The following is a 14,851-nucleotide window of genomic DNA, read 5'->3' as shown; positions in this document are numbered from 1 at the left end:
TGTCGAGAGATCTGATATAGATATCTTTACTGACTTCATGCTGAGGACTTGAGTTCTTTACTCTGTCCTCCTCTCTGCAATATTGCTGGTTTTATTTATCTACTTATAGACTTATTGCAGAAGCCAAGGTATAAGATATGGCATTTGTGGCGGGGAAATGGGGGTTAGGGTGGAGACTCAGGGCAGGGAGTGGGTGCCACCGTCTCCTTAATATCAAAACATTTTGCAATTCTTGTGCCTTTTTCCTAAAAAGGTAATAGAATGAAGAGGAAATTTTGTGTGGTAGAATGAGCACTGAGCTGTGAGTCAGGACCCCAGTGTTCCAGTGTCAGTTTAACCAGAGTTACCTTTAGAATTCCATGAAACTTATTTTTTTCCCTAAAAAGCAAAGGAATGTCTAGATTTATTTATTTTTATTTCTACTCCATTCAACCTTTTCAACTGGATTCTGCCAGAGACTTAAGCCTTGTCTTCAAATATATGTAATGAACTAAATTTTTTCTTATGCACCATCCTTGGGAGAATTGATAAACATAGTTACTGAAATAATTTTCTGTGTTTTGTGGTTAAGATAAGGAACCCCAACTGGGAAAAGTTGTAACTTCAAAATGATTTAAAGTGTATTGGTTGTTCTTGTCTAAGGTTCTTTTAAATTCAAATGTAATATGTTTGATGTTTAAGGTATTATGATCTCTATGTGGTCAAGCAGTGTTGCTTATTCACTAGTTTAAAATCTAATTTAAAAATCATATTGTTGACATCTGCTCTGGAATTGATAGTCCTTTTAAACTACAATACTTTTTCAGATCACAGTTGAACAAGTAAGAAATTTTAAGTCCCAAACTCTAGATTGCAAGTGAGGAAGAGATTACTGTTTTCCAGCTGCCATTTTTTAATGGAATGGTTTTCTTAGTGAATTCTGAAGCAGAAAAGACAACAAAGCAACTTGCAAATCTGAAATAGTGATGCTGAAGTGGGATCTGAGGCCCACACTTTAGCTTTCCAACGACTGTTCAGTCTTTTGGCTTTTCCGAATGTGTATACATTTAGATAATTCATGAATTGCTTGCAGACATGTCCCTCTGACTTCATAGAGAAGGGTGTATTTCTTGTAAAACACATTTTCAGTGTGTGAAACATTGACTCATAGCCCACTTGTCTTTATTTACTGGGACTGTGAAAAGTTGACTCATAGCCTACTTGCCTTTATTTACTGTGACTGGGAAATTTAGTTTCTTTTACCAGACACACATGCACGCATGCATGCACACATGCGCACACACACTTTCATTACTTTTCCTTAGGCCATTATTTATAGAGAGCTGGGAGACATTTAAATTATTGTTTGTACAGAGGAGGGGCTTTTAAATTCCCTCTCTTTCTGGTTAGTAACATCACAATAATGAAAGAAATATAGACATGCTATTCTAGGCATTGCAGAGTATAGTTGGAGATATAATTATTACCCTAGTATTAGAGACTTTTAAAGTCCTAAATTGAAAGCTTTGTAATGTCCATTTCCTGCCACAATATTAAAAAAAAAAAACACCATATACTCCTGCCTTAAGTACAATCTAGTGAGTTTTACAGACATACAGTTATATAGCTGTATTTCTTTCAGTTTAGTGTCTTATTTGAATGGCAATGTATGGAATAATATACAAGTTCGGATCCGTTTATGAATATTAATAGAATACTTACACAACACAGAGTTTCCTTTCATTATTGACATCTTAAAAACTTCTAATTTACATGAAACTTCTCAAGTTCAGGAACTTTACACAACTTTGGTGTGCAGATTGTAGCCAATAGGTTTCCATTAGGGGGCTCTCGAGGTTTGAGATCAGCCTTGATACCAATAAAGCTTGGAAGCCTTTACTTTCTAACGTTCCTCTCACTCTCTCCCTTTTTGTTTTGTTTTATAGAAAAGGTCACGGATCGCCTACAGTGACGAAGTACGGAATGAGCTCCTGGGGGATGATGGGAATTCCTCCGAGAACCAGGTAGAATGCTAATCAGGAAGGCCCGGTGGGTGGCTGGAGGGTGAAGGAGGTCACTGGCGCACTGGGCTCTCAAGCTGCTCCTTAACGGTATTAGCAGCAACTCATGTGGAAGCGATACTGTTTAATGCAAAGCTGGAGTCTTAATCAACTTCAAAATGTTTCTTGGAGATCTTACATTTAACCCTTTACCTTGTGATCGCTGTCTGCTATCTTTTAAAAAAATCTTTTCTTCTCTTTTCTTTATTATTTAGTACTTAAGGAATAACTTGAAACACACCGTTTGCAGACAAAGCCAAGGTCTTCACCTCAAACACATGTAAAAGGAATAAAAAAGTACATAATACAGCTTTGATAATAATGCAGTATAATTAAATCAACACTTGCAGCAAAACAAATGAAAGTAAGCTTTCAAAATTCAACAGGGTAGCCCAGTCTCCTATTGTGTGGCTTCTTAAAAATACATTCACCAAAATGCAAATTGGAAGCAACAGTGTGGAACTTGGATACCAATATAGAGGACCTGCTTCTGTCAAATAATAGTCATAATAATAATAATAATAATAATAATAATAGGATAAGTCTTTTTGCAGTTTAAGATCTGCGTGGGCAAAAAAATAAGATACAATTTCTTCTTAAAAGGGCTTTATACCTTGGCTGTCGGTTCTCATTGGATCATACCGTAGTGTCATGAGTCTAATTAACATCCCGCCTCTTTCTTTGAATTAATACTGCAGACTCCATTAATTCATGCATATACTGTATACAAGTTTAAAAAAGTTTTAAGAACCTCAGTGTAGAGATGACTTTAAAAATGTCTCAAAAGAACCCTAATGACTGATTTTCTTTGACACTTTTAAAGAAAATACATGATAGGGACCTTCAGAAGCAAGACCTGAACATGGTTACTAATGCCACTTTGGCAAGTATTATAAAAGTCTCTACTCTGCCTAAATGAAAATGAACATAAATCAGTCACTGAGTAAACCAAAATTTCAATACAATAGTGAAACATTATATATTGATACATATTATGAAAATTGCATAATTGTATTTACCATCTCAAATAGATGACATTGTGGGTCTATATATGCTAATAGTATATTGCTATCTATTATATTATAATCCGTAACAGGGATGCTGTTTGTGTGATTAAGGACTCTACTCACCCACCCCCAAAAAAGAGAGAAGAATGACTGAGCTGATGATGTTTGTTTTTGGAAAGATCTCACCTCCTCCACTATTTGGATGTTATCAGCTTGAGTTCAGACATGTGAACACGTTCAGATTTGACTTGGGATTTCAGTTTCCCTGATTGAAATGTGAGAATAGCTAAAGGAAAAAAAAACAGCACATCAAACATAAAAGGGTGATGTGATAAAGGGGTTTTACTCATAATAGATTAAATAATGTGAGGATGAGAGAAATATTTTCTTCTGTTTTTAAAGTGAGATTTAGATTGCTCATACCTCTTGAATGAATGAATCATAGTTTTATTTCCTATCTACTGCAAAAAAAAAAAGCATTAACTTTTTTGCAAAAAAGTGAATGCGTAGTTCCCATGTCAGTTCTTTAAACAGCTATAGATCTTTCCCTTATTTGAAACTACTGCCTAATGCAGAGGAAATAGAAAGGAAGGGGGTGTGCCTGTCTTACCCAGACGCCTTTATTGTAATGGATGTTGTAGTTCTATGACAGGGATCCCTTTTTTTTTCAAACATGTTCACTTCTCTTAATGGACATTTTATATGTCTAAAACATTTGCCTTGCATACATATAAGTATGATTTTTATGCCTAAAGAAAACTGTTCCACAAAAATAGATTGAGTTCATATTTTCTGAATTTTTCAAATTATATTCCTGTCACTTTAAAGTGATTATGCACAGATTTCCCCTGGACTTGTATAAATCAAACTTACAAATTCTGAAAGTGCTTGGAGAACCTGAAGTTTAGATGTAAGGAACTGTCACTTCAATAAATAGAGTATGATAAATTATAGTCAGGAGAATATGTACTGTTAGATTATTACTTGTGTGAACTTTTCCGTCTAAAATTTGAATGAGGTGTAAAAGTTCAAAGAGACCACACTTAACTTTTTGGATATTTTGTTACCAAATGTAGCAAAGTTTCCATTTCATATGAAGTCACTGCATTTTGTTTTAAGGCTCTTTGTCATAATATAGGAATTAAAATCCCTCAAACTAAAACACATCCTTAACTAGGTATGGTCACTTGAGAATAACTTTTTTATTCCATATCAGCATTCATTCAGAATATGGAATCAAGACAGAAGCTCTTTCTGTAAAGAAAGAAAAAATTTTAATTTGGCTCTATATTAATTTTTGTAGCTCGGTAGCTAGGAAGAGATTTTTCTAGGTAGGGTTACTTATAATTTATATAAGAAAAGATCTTCTGCCTACAAATAAGTTTACTTCTAAGTTATTTGCTAATAAATTGATTTTCAGAACTTCTTGTCCATGGAATACTAACAATATATGGATAAAACTTGGAGATAAACAAAATGAGATTAAAATAGCAATATTCATTTAACCGCAATTGGGATAGATCTGTCAGTTTAAAAATATAGATCAAAATAGGAAAATAAGGAATTAGTAGCAATGATTGTATAGGTAAAATACTGGCTAGGTATTTTCAATGTCACATACACAGCCTCCTTATAGTTGCTTCTTTGCGAAGATTTGACAATATGAATACAATAGCTATTATATCTCATTCTGGTAATTTCTGATGCAGTTTTTTTAGGCATCTGAAACCTGCCTGTTAATACATATAATTATAGTCTGCCAATTAACTATAAAGTATGTTAATATACTCTTAGGTACATAAACATTTCTGCCATGATTAGAAATGTTAAAAATTCAGAAATTAAGAATTTTTCAAAAGCATTTTTAATGTCCCTCATACAATACACCTTGCATTTAATTTCCAAATTAAATGCTTTGTGTACATTCATTTCTGATTCATATTCATTTCATTCAATCAAATATAGCTCATGCTTGATTTACAAAGAAGGGACAAGAAAATTACCTACTTTGTACATTCCAGTACTGTTGGGCTATCAGCTTTCCAAGGACTATTGTCTTAAGCATTATCATTCTATTCTTTGAAAATACCATATTTACCATTCCATGAGGCAACATTTTATTTCTTTGGAAGAGTTGAGTTCTTGAATGTAGTGATGTTGTATTTAGAGTGGAAATTAATAGTTCCTAACTTGATTGCATTTCATGAGAACCATTCTCATAAAAGGAAAAACACAAGTTGGAGAATAAAACCATAAAGCCTTTCATAGTGATGTATGATAATGGGGCAAATAAACTGTTCCAAGCTTTGGTTTTGAACCCTAATACTCTCTCAGTTTCTATATGCAGAATTATATTGATCAGTGACTTTGAATAAATCCTAAATAGAAGATTCAAAATATAAAGAGTAGACTATTTCCAAATGTGTGGAAAGTTTTGTGGCAAAGCAATATTTAGCAGATAATGATTGCTTAATTTCTTAATACGAGGTTCTCTTAAGTTCTGATTTGGGCTTGCTGTGCATAAAGTGTGTCAAACTTCAGCTACAGACCAGGGGGTGAAGTCGGTCAATTTAATTCCCCAAGATCTAAAGAAGGTCGGTATCATTTCATATAGCCCCGGCAGAGCAGATCATTACCAGGCACAAATCTGTTCGTTACGTGCTGAGGGTTTATAGCAAAATAAATAGACTGTCATCATAAGTTCAGAAAATTGTGTCTTCGACCCACGATAATGTGTAAAGGGCGTTTAATAGAGTTCAGCATTTATTCGTTATCTGTATGCGGACAGAGACGGCAGTGGCGTTATCAGCTTTAAAAAAAATGCGGTAGTTCTGGGGGTCACGTGACGCACCTCACACACAGAGGCGCGCGCGCATGAACCCTCACATGCTCTGCAGTGCCGTTTTGATTTTAGTCACAGCAGAAGGCTTAACCACAAGAGATTCCACTGGTTCAAACCAGCGTAAACCAGATTTTTTCAGCCCACAAAGGAACAGATTACCTCTTGTATCAAATTCTGCATTGGGGGGGGGGGAAAAATCTTTGTTTCAAAAAAGATGTTGATTATCATAGCTCAACATGGTGGCATTGCACACTCTCGCGTTGCCTATGATGGAGCTAGTAACTCGAGAAAATACGAAATCACAACTTACAGTCCAGTTTTAGCATTGTTAATTTTCAAAAATAGGCCATCTTTTGTTTACTTGAATGAATAACTCTCAGCCTAACCAAAAAAAAAAAAAAAAAGATAAAGATGAAAAACCCTCCCATTACCTAGCTTAGCTACAAATCCGATGTAGAGCTTGAATGCAGCCATGCAGCACAAACAAGATAGAACGTTTTTTGTTTGGAACCTATTGAAAAAACAAATGGGTAGCATTTTTAAACACTCATTGATTATGGCAGGGTGGCATGCCCCAAATGGTCTCTATTGCTGAAGAGTAGTTTTAAACTTTGGCCCTTTAAGTATCATAGTCAGCCGAAGAATAGTGCCCCCAGAAAGAAAAGATAGCTGGCCGATCAATTCCCAGATCGTCTCTTTCTGAGAATTAATGTTTGCCTTTTTCTCCCATGATGTTGGGATGGCAAAGAGAAAGATTCCGATATATGATAGGCCAGGTATTTTCGTTTAAAATTTTGCTTCTTTTGGGGAAGAATTAGAACTTTTCACGTGAAATGACAAGATGATTTACTTGTGTGTTACTGGATGGTTGCTGAGAGAATGTGTTAATAAAAATAAAGACAACTTCTTGTCTATTTTGAAACTATGATAATAAAAGTTGCATTTTCACTGAGTGTACCGTGAGACATTACATGTTAACTTATGTACCTTTTTTATAAAGGATTCTTAACAGTTTTTAAAATCTTATTCTTTGGTACTCAAAATACTTTTCGTATAACAAATGAAATAACAGAATAAGCTGGAATGCATACTGCCTTCCTTGAATTCGGGACAAAAACAGCATTAAGCGTTGAGATATCCGGGCTACAGTAAACATGATACTTTTAGAGAGACTTATAGTGAGCAATTCAGGCACATTTCTCCCAAAGCAATAGTTTAATTTATTGGCCTGCATATGTCAAGTGTTATAACAGATGTTACAGATATTTGGATGTTTAAAAATTATCAGTTGTAGACCTGAATTGCTGAGGATGCAAATTTCAGACCTGGAATGTGGTTTAGTCTGTTAACAACATAGGTTTCAGTTTCTAGTCATTGCAGAAACTGTGGTCGTCATCTCACTTATACAGTGATATTTGTAGTTGAGAATAGTATCAAATACACATGCACATACACACATACACACACACACAATGAGCCAGATATATGGTTATATAATTATTTTAGTTCCTAAAGAGTTAAGCAGCTTGTTTTATCTATATATTTAAGGCAAATAGAAAAATGTTCTAAATAAGAGAATTAAAATGTTATCATAGGAGAATTGACCAACAAGTAAGGAGTGATTTTTTTGTTTGACTTTAGTGAAAACAAACTGCAATATAAATGAATTAAGAGCTCATTGCTAGTTTACAATATGAAGAAAATTGAAAAATGAAGAAATCATTCAAAAATTAAAATGAAAACATGTCACATGATTGCAGTAGCCTCTTAAGCAAAACAAAAACCTAGAAATTGACTCTTATATACACGAAAGTTCATATGATAATGAATTTTTGATACTATGTTCTAAATAAGTATTCTCTATCCTGGCATACTTTATTTTCTATTAAAATAACATTACCTCCAAATGCAGTCTTATTACTAGAGTGGGTACAAGTATAACATTAACTAACATAATAGTTTGTTGTTTTAAATAGTTTTTGGAACCAAAGCGTGAGCTATTAATCATTTTCATTTGTAGGTAAAATCAGAAATCAGTTGTCAAGATTCCAAATAGAGAAACATCCTGAAAACTTGTATATACAAAACCTCTTCAATGGTACATTCTTAGAAGAGAGGAACAGTAAACTTGTTTTCTTTCTTTATAATATAGACTTCTATGAAGTCGTTCCCCTTTATTTCATGATGGTGTCTTAGATGTACTTTAAAAGAGGATTTCACACTATTCTCTTTGTTTAATGTGACAGTGTGAGAAAGTGATCTTTATTCGTTCAAAAAACTCTGCATGTAGTCTATGTTTAGGTTCTTTTAATGTGTTTGTCTGTGATTTTTAAATGCTAAACATGTAAACAGATAAATTGTCAATGTTAATTCTGTATCCTGTCACACAACTGATCTTTCTTTCCTGCCATTTCTTTCCTTTTTATCTTTTTTTTGTGCATTCATGTTGCAGTTGATAAAATTACGTGAAGAGGTGAGTACTTCCTAGCTTCTTTTTTTTTATTTAATTCTGCTTTTCCCTATAAAATTGAGTTCTTAAATCTGAAGTGGATCTTTGGATTTGTTTTTCCAGATAAATCTACACAGAGCAAAAAGTATCGTTTATATTGTTCAGTAATCTTTTCTGCTCACAATCTTTTAAAACACAACTATATCCTAATCATGCTTATCTCAGGGATCCCTGTTCTTTGTTGGAACTGGGACAAAGTTAATACTTTAATGGCCGGAAATAAGGAGGAATAATAAAGGAATATCTTAAAACTACCTGAGTGTAGTTTTATTGTAGGCTCTAACTTCAAGTTTATTTATGTAGTTTCTCAAAGAAGCTAGTATGATTTTTTTTTCTAACATTCTGGTTTACTTTACTGTAAACTGTTCTTAAATAAACTCCTTTCCCCCACCCAAAATTATTAGGTTTAACATAAGACACCATGGATCTATTATCCTTTTGGGGAAACACACATATGTTTTAAATGCCCTGCTACTCTGTATACATAGATACCTAAGAATGGCCAAAGTTTTCGTCATTGTTAAACACTTTCCTTTTTGTAGCATACAGCACCCAAGTGAATTCTCATTTTTCTGAGTTTGCTGGACTGTTTCATAATGCAACGCCAGACTTTTTTTGTGTGGCTCAGCAAATATTTACCACAATGTTTATAATTGTATCCTTGTGTTAATGAGGGATGCTGAATAATTCTATTTTTAAAAAATTAAGTCAAACATATAAAATATGCTTTGGCACTCTTTTTTAGAGGTAGTCATATTTTTTATTTAGTAAGGTTGGGTTTTATTTTTCTATCAAGACATAATGGCCTATATTGCAATTTAAAAATTGTCTAATTGCTTATAGTATAGAGTAGTATGAATTACTTTTGAGTTTAGTTTGACTGCATTGATTGAGAATTTTCTCGAATTTTTTTTATTGGTATGTCATCATTATGTGATGCAGATGTTAATTTAGAAGCTTCTAGATAGTGGTTTTCAACAACTCTTTGAATTTAAGATGCATTACTGACATCCTGCCTCAGAAAAAGTAATCATGATATATAAAATGAAGGGGAGAAATATACAAAAACCCTCACCCTACAACCTTTTTGTGTTATCTTCCCTACAGGAGAGCAGTTGTATATTTACTAAATGAATATAATCAGTTGCAGTTTTGATGTGTAAGATTATCCTTGAGGTGAGGGATAACATAAATATTATTTTTCTGCAAGATAGAGTATCTGCTTGTTGTATTTGCTTATGTTCATGTTTAGGTGAAGAATCTGAATTTTCCAGTGTTAACGGAACTAACAATTAACTTGAAAACCTCTATATGAAGAAATTACGTGAAGCCCTTGCCCCTGAATTTAAGCAGTGAATGTTATTTATATATTAAATTGTGGCTTATTACAATCAACATTTTTGACAGAAGATTTATTTTTGTTAAGCCTAATTGTGTCAAATTAGAAATCTTAATTCCAAAAACTTAAAACATCACATCTGCATTTCTTTTAAAGTATTTTTTATTTTTGTTTGATGGCTTAATTCTTTTCTTGTGCCTGTAGTAGCAGTTTCATCAGTTATGGTTCTGGAATTCATGTTTCCGAAACTGTAACCTGTAATTTCATTATAATTGGAAGAATTAATCAACTAATAGAATAATATACTCTGAAATATTCTTTTAACAGTCTTTGATATGGATCTAGCATTGATATTTATAGACTAGATTACAGTGATGATGCTGCATTGGTATATGGCTTGCTGAGAAGTTATTATTTCTCTGTCGGGATTCTAATAGTAATCATAGAGTGAATGTTACCCCCATGTTTCTTAACTTGCAACTGTGCTAAGAAGACAAGATGCTCCAAAATGTGTTTTGTTTCACTTGGAAACAAAAATATGCCCCTTCCCTTCCTTGTGATGCTCTTTTTGGGCTCAGTTTTGGAGAGGGGGCATGCTTGGAGGCAGGGTTGTAGTGCAGAGGGAGCTGATCTGGCGTTGGCTGTGCCAAGCTCCGTTTGAATCCTGCGTCTCCAGCTCTCCACATTGCGCAGCTCCTCACACAAGTTGAGCTCTGTCTGAAGCTCCTGCACAGCTTCACTTACCTGCTTTGAAAAGGGCTGAGAAGAGGGTGAGAGAATGAGTTTGGGATGGAGTGTGGGGGCAAGTTGAAAGCATCAGCTGCTACTGTAGTGTATTTCCTTTCATTTACAGAGACCAGGGCAATGTACAACTAAGGGAACAATGTAAATAGCACAGCTGTTTCAAGAACTTGATTTTAGTTTGAGTTAAGTGAAGAGGTTCCAAAACACAAAGTGAAATCCTGCTGTAAAGCTGGTGGTAAACTGATAGTCCTCTTGTGTGCAGATTTACTCTGATAAAAGTGAACTGTCCTGAAGAAGAGTTACTTCTATTATTTAGTAATATATATATATATATTTAAAGGTCTTTCAGAAATTTTGCTGTTATAACCATGAAATCCCCTCAGTTATTTTACATTTAAATGCTTTATTTCCTACATTAAATATTATTATAAAAGTGGAAGTCCATTTCCAGTATCGATCTTTGTTTTTTTTCTTTCTTTTAATCTCTAATAACTAAATGTTTTCTTTTAATTTTGGGATTTCATCCAATATGAAAATGAAGCAAAAATCTTTGTTGTCTTATTCTGGATTAAAATTCAGATTTACTTTTGATTTCACAGATCTGATATCATTTTAGAGAATCGCCAGTTTGAAGTTAAGTCCTTTGTTAAGGTAGAAAACAATTTTCAGGGAAGGGAAGAGCAATCCTTGCTCCCAGAACCTGCACATAAGGAAACTTAGGGATAAGAAAGCTATTTTTGACAAGCCTTAGTAAAGTGTTTAATTTTATTTAAAAACAGTCATCAATGCCAGACACATAGAGCTCTCCTTTCTCTTCTTTTTCTTAATTACAGCCTTCAGTGATTTTGCTTTTTAATGATATAAGAAGCTTTCCTTCCTTTCTCTGTTTTATTTATTTAGATTTTTTTTTTTTTTTTTTTTTTTTTTTTTGCAGAGGGAGGGGACAATTTTTCTCTTAATTTCTCTGCTGTACATTGGACGACTCTATTAATTATTATAGACTGTTGTTGCAGCTTCCTGACCTTCACATCAGGTCCTATCTCTCTGTTCTAAATGCATTGTTTTAATGATTCTCACCCCCCCCCACCCTTCCCCCCAAAAAAATTTCAAGGAAAGCTTTGATGTGGCTTTAGCTGCCTCCAACGTCTGGCCGCATCTCAGATGTGTCACCTATGCCGGGAGGGAATAAGGAAATCACGTTTTGAATGGTAATGATAACATACTAATCACTTCCTTTCTTTGAAGATGGAAGCGAGATATTCTGTCAGCATCCCTGGCTGCTAGAGCTTGGAGGCACTGGTCTAGGTGTATTAGCTTAAGTGTGCATGTCAATACAGCTTGCATCTCCAAGATCCATGGGGGCTCATTAGAGCAAGGTAGATCGTTTCGCTCGACAGCCACTCAGATAATATGTGTGGCACCTCCTTTTTTATTATTATTAGAAAGCATTTCTCCAATTTTAAATGACATCTGTCAACAACACAAAGTTGTAGGAGTTGTGGTTGTGTTTTTTCTTTCTTTTTGGCCAAATACCAAAACTGATTTAAGAAGGGAAGATATTAATATATACAGATACATGTATGCATGTACACACACGCACACACACACAGATACATACATTTGTATATTTCTAAGTGTCTAGACATATATACACACACACACATACACACATGCATCAGTTTTTATCCATTCATAGCCATGATTAGCTTATAAATCTGGCAACCTGAATAGATCTAATGTATGATCATTATGGTTATATAAAAAAAAATTAACAAGCATCTCAATGGAGTAAAGAAAGTTTGGAAGCTGAGGATTTGAAGAAAATCCTCTAATTTCCCCATCAGATAAATATAAAAGAGGTATATATAATGACTCTAAATTTAGTTCACAGTCTAAAGCACTGTGTGTTAAAATATCAACTTCAATCTACATAGTGCCATATATTTAGGAACAAATCCACAATTTTGTCCATCTGTGTAAATGGAGAAACATGTGTCTCTTGTTTCTTAGTGTTGCCTCCAGTTGTCTGAAAACTAGAAGTGCTGTTTAGTATTCTGGCTTAGTAGCATATGTTGTTCTATATAGCATCTTGTTGCACATCCAAAATTGTGGATCATTTTCTTACAAATAAAGTTCCTGTTTTAAAATTTCTATATGCAAGAATCAAAGGAGCAAATGGATTTTTGAAATGATTGCATTTTATAAAAAATAAATACAAATAGGGCACATAGATCTATGCAAGTATCTCATATATCTGTCTCTGCTGAAACAGAAAAGATCCAGTTGGGTATGGTCTGCGTACTTTTCTCAGTATTTTGGAGTAAGATTCGTTGTGGCCATATACAACGTGAGTCTCCTTTTAAAAACAAAAAAGTGGATGGTCCATACGCGAGTGTTGGAAATCTGTCTATGGTAGTGGTTCCTATAATGGAAAATTCGCTAAAAATTAACTGTAATGGGTTATGAGCCCCCCGCCCCATGTTAGGGCATACGAAGGCATTTTTTTTTTAAGGCAAAAAAAGAACATCGTAGACGGCCGTCTGATTTTTTTCCCCCCTTTTTCTTTTTCAGAGGGCACATCTGCTCGATAACACAGAGAGGCTGGAAAGGTCATCTCGGAGACTAGAGGCTGGATACCAAATAGCAGTGGAAACCGGTAAGAATTCTGAGAGTGAGCAAATTGTCTTGCTTATGCACAGCAGTCTTCACAACACATGACATTTCAGGGAAACTTCAAAGGAGTAGCAGAGACAGCAGCCCGAGATGTGGTTTACATATTGGGGAGACAATTGGGAGCTTATTTGCGCTTATCTTTTTTCAAGTTAAAAGGCATGACATCTACTGAAAACAGTTCCTGAGGTTTAAAAGTATACATCTGAAAAGAGATGGAATACTTTGTCTAAATTCTACATTTGTCTTAATATGCAGTTACATGTTGTCAGTTTACCCACCCGCAATGATTGCTAGCACATGGTGCAGTCTCCAGTTGTTTGCTCCTTTACGTTTTATTCACATATGTAAAAATTAACATTTTAATCAATCTAAATCATGTGAACTAGGGACAAAGAAATAACAATACCTACTTTACTTTGCACATTTGTCCTGGTGTTGGAAATGATTCCTAATAATCCTGTTTTAAAAATAAATCATGAATAGAGCCTATAATCAGATACAAAAATTATGAAAAAGTCGTAGCAAGGAGTAAGGCTCATGTTCATGATAATCTTATTAGCATTAATTAATGCTCTTCAAACTTTTGGTTTGAATTAACCTCAGTTATTAATTTCAGAAAACATAATCTTAGTACGACTTCTAAAATTAGTCTACTTAAAATGAACATGCTTTTTTATTATAAATGTTTCATGCAATGACTGTCTCCAGAGTAAATAAATATCCATTAATACCTTATTAGTCATCAGTTTCTTATTATTACTCTACCCTTTTTTTTTTGTTTTGTCAAGCATAGATTGTAAATAATCTATTTTGTATATTTTGGATAGCTCTTACCCAATGTGTAAACCACAAAAATATGTAATCCACAATATTTTTATCAATTTTTAAAAATTTAGAGTCACAGAAATGTTTATTTTGTAAGAGCAAGTATGATGAAAATGATTCCAAATAATTTCTTTTATGAATGGCCAGTGTTTTTCTTGTCCTGTGTTCATGGCTGCCCTATATTGGTTGGTTAATATGATGAATTCTAGGCAACCAAATAGGAATAATACAAACAACTTTTGCATTATATTAATAGTGAAAAAACTAAAGAAAACCACAAACCTTTCCAGATTTAATAGTTATGGACAGCCCTTCGCCCTGAGGTAATTGATAGATTGGCTTTCTGCCCTGATTGGAATAAAAGCCAGCTTTTGTGCGTTCTTTTTGTTTGGGAGCTCACCTTTAGAGGTGACTGTTCTTGGAAAGAGTGTGAATAATGGAAAGAGCCTTGAACATGAGGTCAGAGGACCAGGCTTGGGTTCTTGCTCTTGTTTGTGTGACCTTGAGGAGATCACGTAACCTCGCTGAGCCTCAGTTTCTTCTTCAATAACATGGAAATAATATTGCCTATCTCCGAACATTCTTAAGAAAAAATGGTACATGTAAAAATGTTTTATATACCAAAAAACACATGTACAAATATAAATGTTATTATTATTGTGTGGTCATTGATGATCTACAGGCATTTATCTTTATCTCCTAGCAGATAACTTTTATTATGATTGAAATTTATAAATAGTAAAGGAATAGGAAACAAAATGTGTTACTTTGACAATCCTTGGGGAACATAGCACTGTGTCTGTGGAATCTGACCATAATCACAGGGCCCTTCCTTGACAAAACATCCATTGGTCAGCCTCCTTCCACATGGGG

General features: G+C 34.1%; 1 protein-coding gene across 12 annotated transcripts in view; it reads left to right on the top strand.

The window, feature by feature from the left end:
- LOC105466845 (vesicle transport through interaction with t-SNAREs 1A) overlaps window positions 1-14,851 on the top strand; it is a 378,345-nt gene that overhangs the window by 78,384 nt on the left and 285,110 nt on the right. For 9 of the 12 annotated variants that reach the window (XR_978492.3, XR_011607635.1, XR_011607633.1 and 6 more), the window contains exons 4-6: window positions 1,926-2,003; window positions 8,341-8,361; window positions 13,052-13,136. Coding sequence is in view for 7 of the 12 variants with exons in the window: in XM_011715989.3 (XP_011714291.1) it covers window positions 1,926-2,003; window positions 8,341-8,361; window positions 13,052-13,136 (184 nt within the window). In the remaining 5 variants the exon portion in view is untranslated. The remainder of the gene's footprint in view (window positions 1-1,925; window positions 2,004-8,340; window positions 8,362-13,051; window positions 13,137-14,851) is intronic. The other 3 variants (XR_011607636.1, XM_011716020.3, XM_011715945.3) reach the window with 1 other exon arrangement.

This window comes from Macaca nemestrina, chromosome 9 (assembly GCF_043159975.1).
Source record: "Macaca nemestrina isolate mMacNem1 chromosome 9, mMacNem.hap1, whole genome shotgun sequence".
In the NCBI taxonomy this organism is placed as follows: Eukaryota; Metazoa; Chordata; class Mammalia; order Primates; family Cercopithecidae; genus Macaca; species Macaca nemestrina.
Note: the sequence above shows the minus strand (reverse complement) of the source record. Positions and strands in the feature narration are given on the sequence as shown.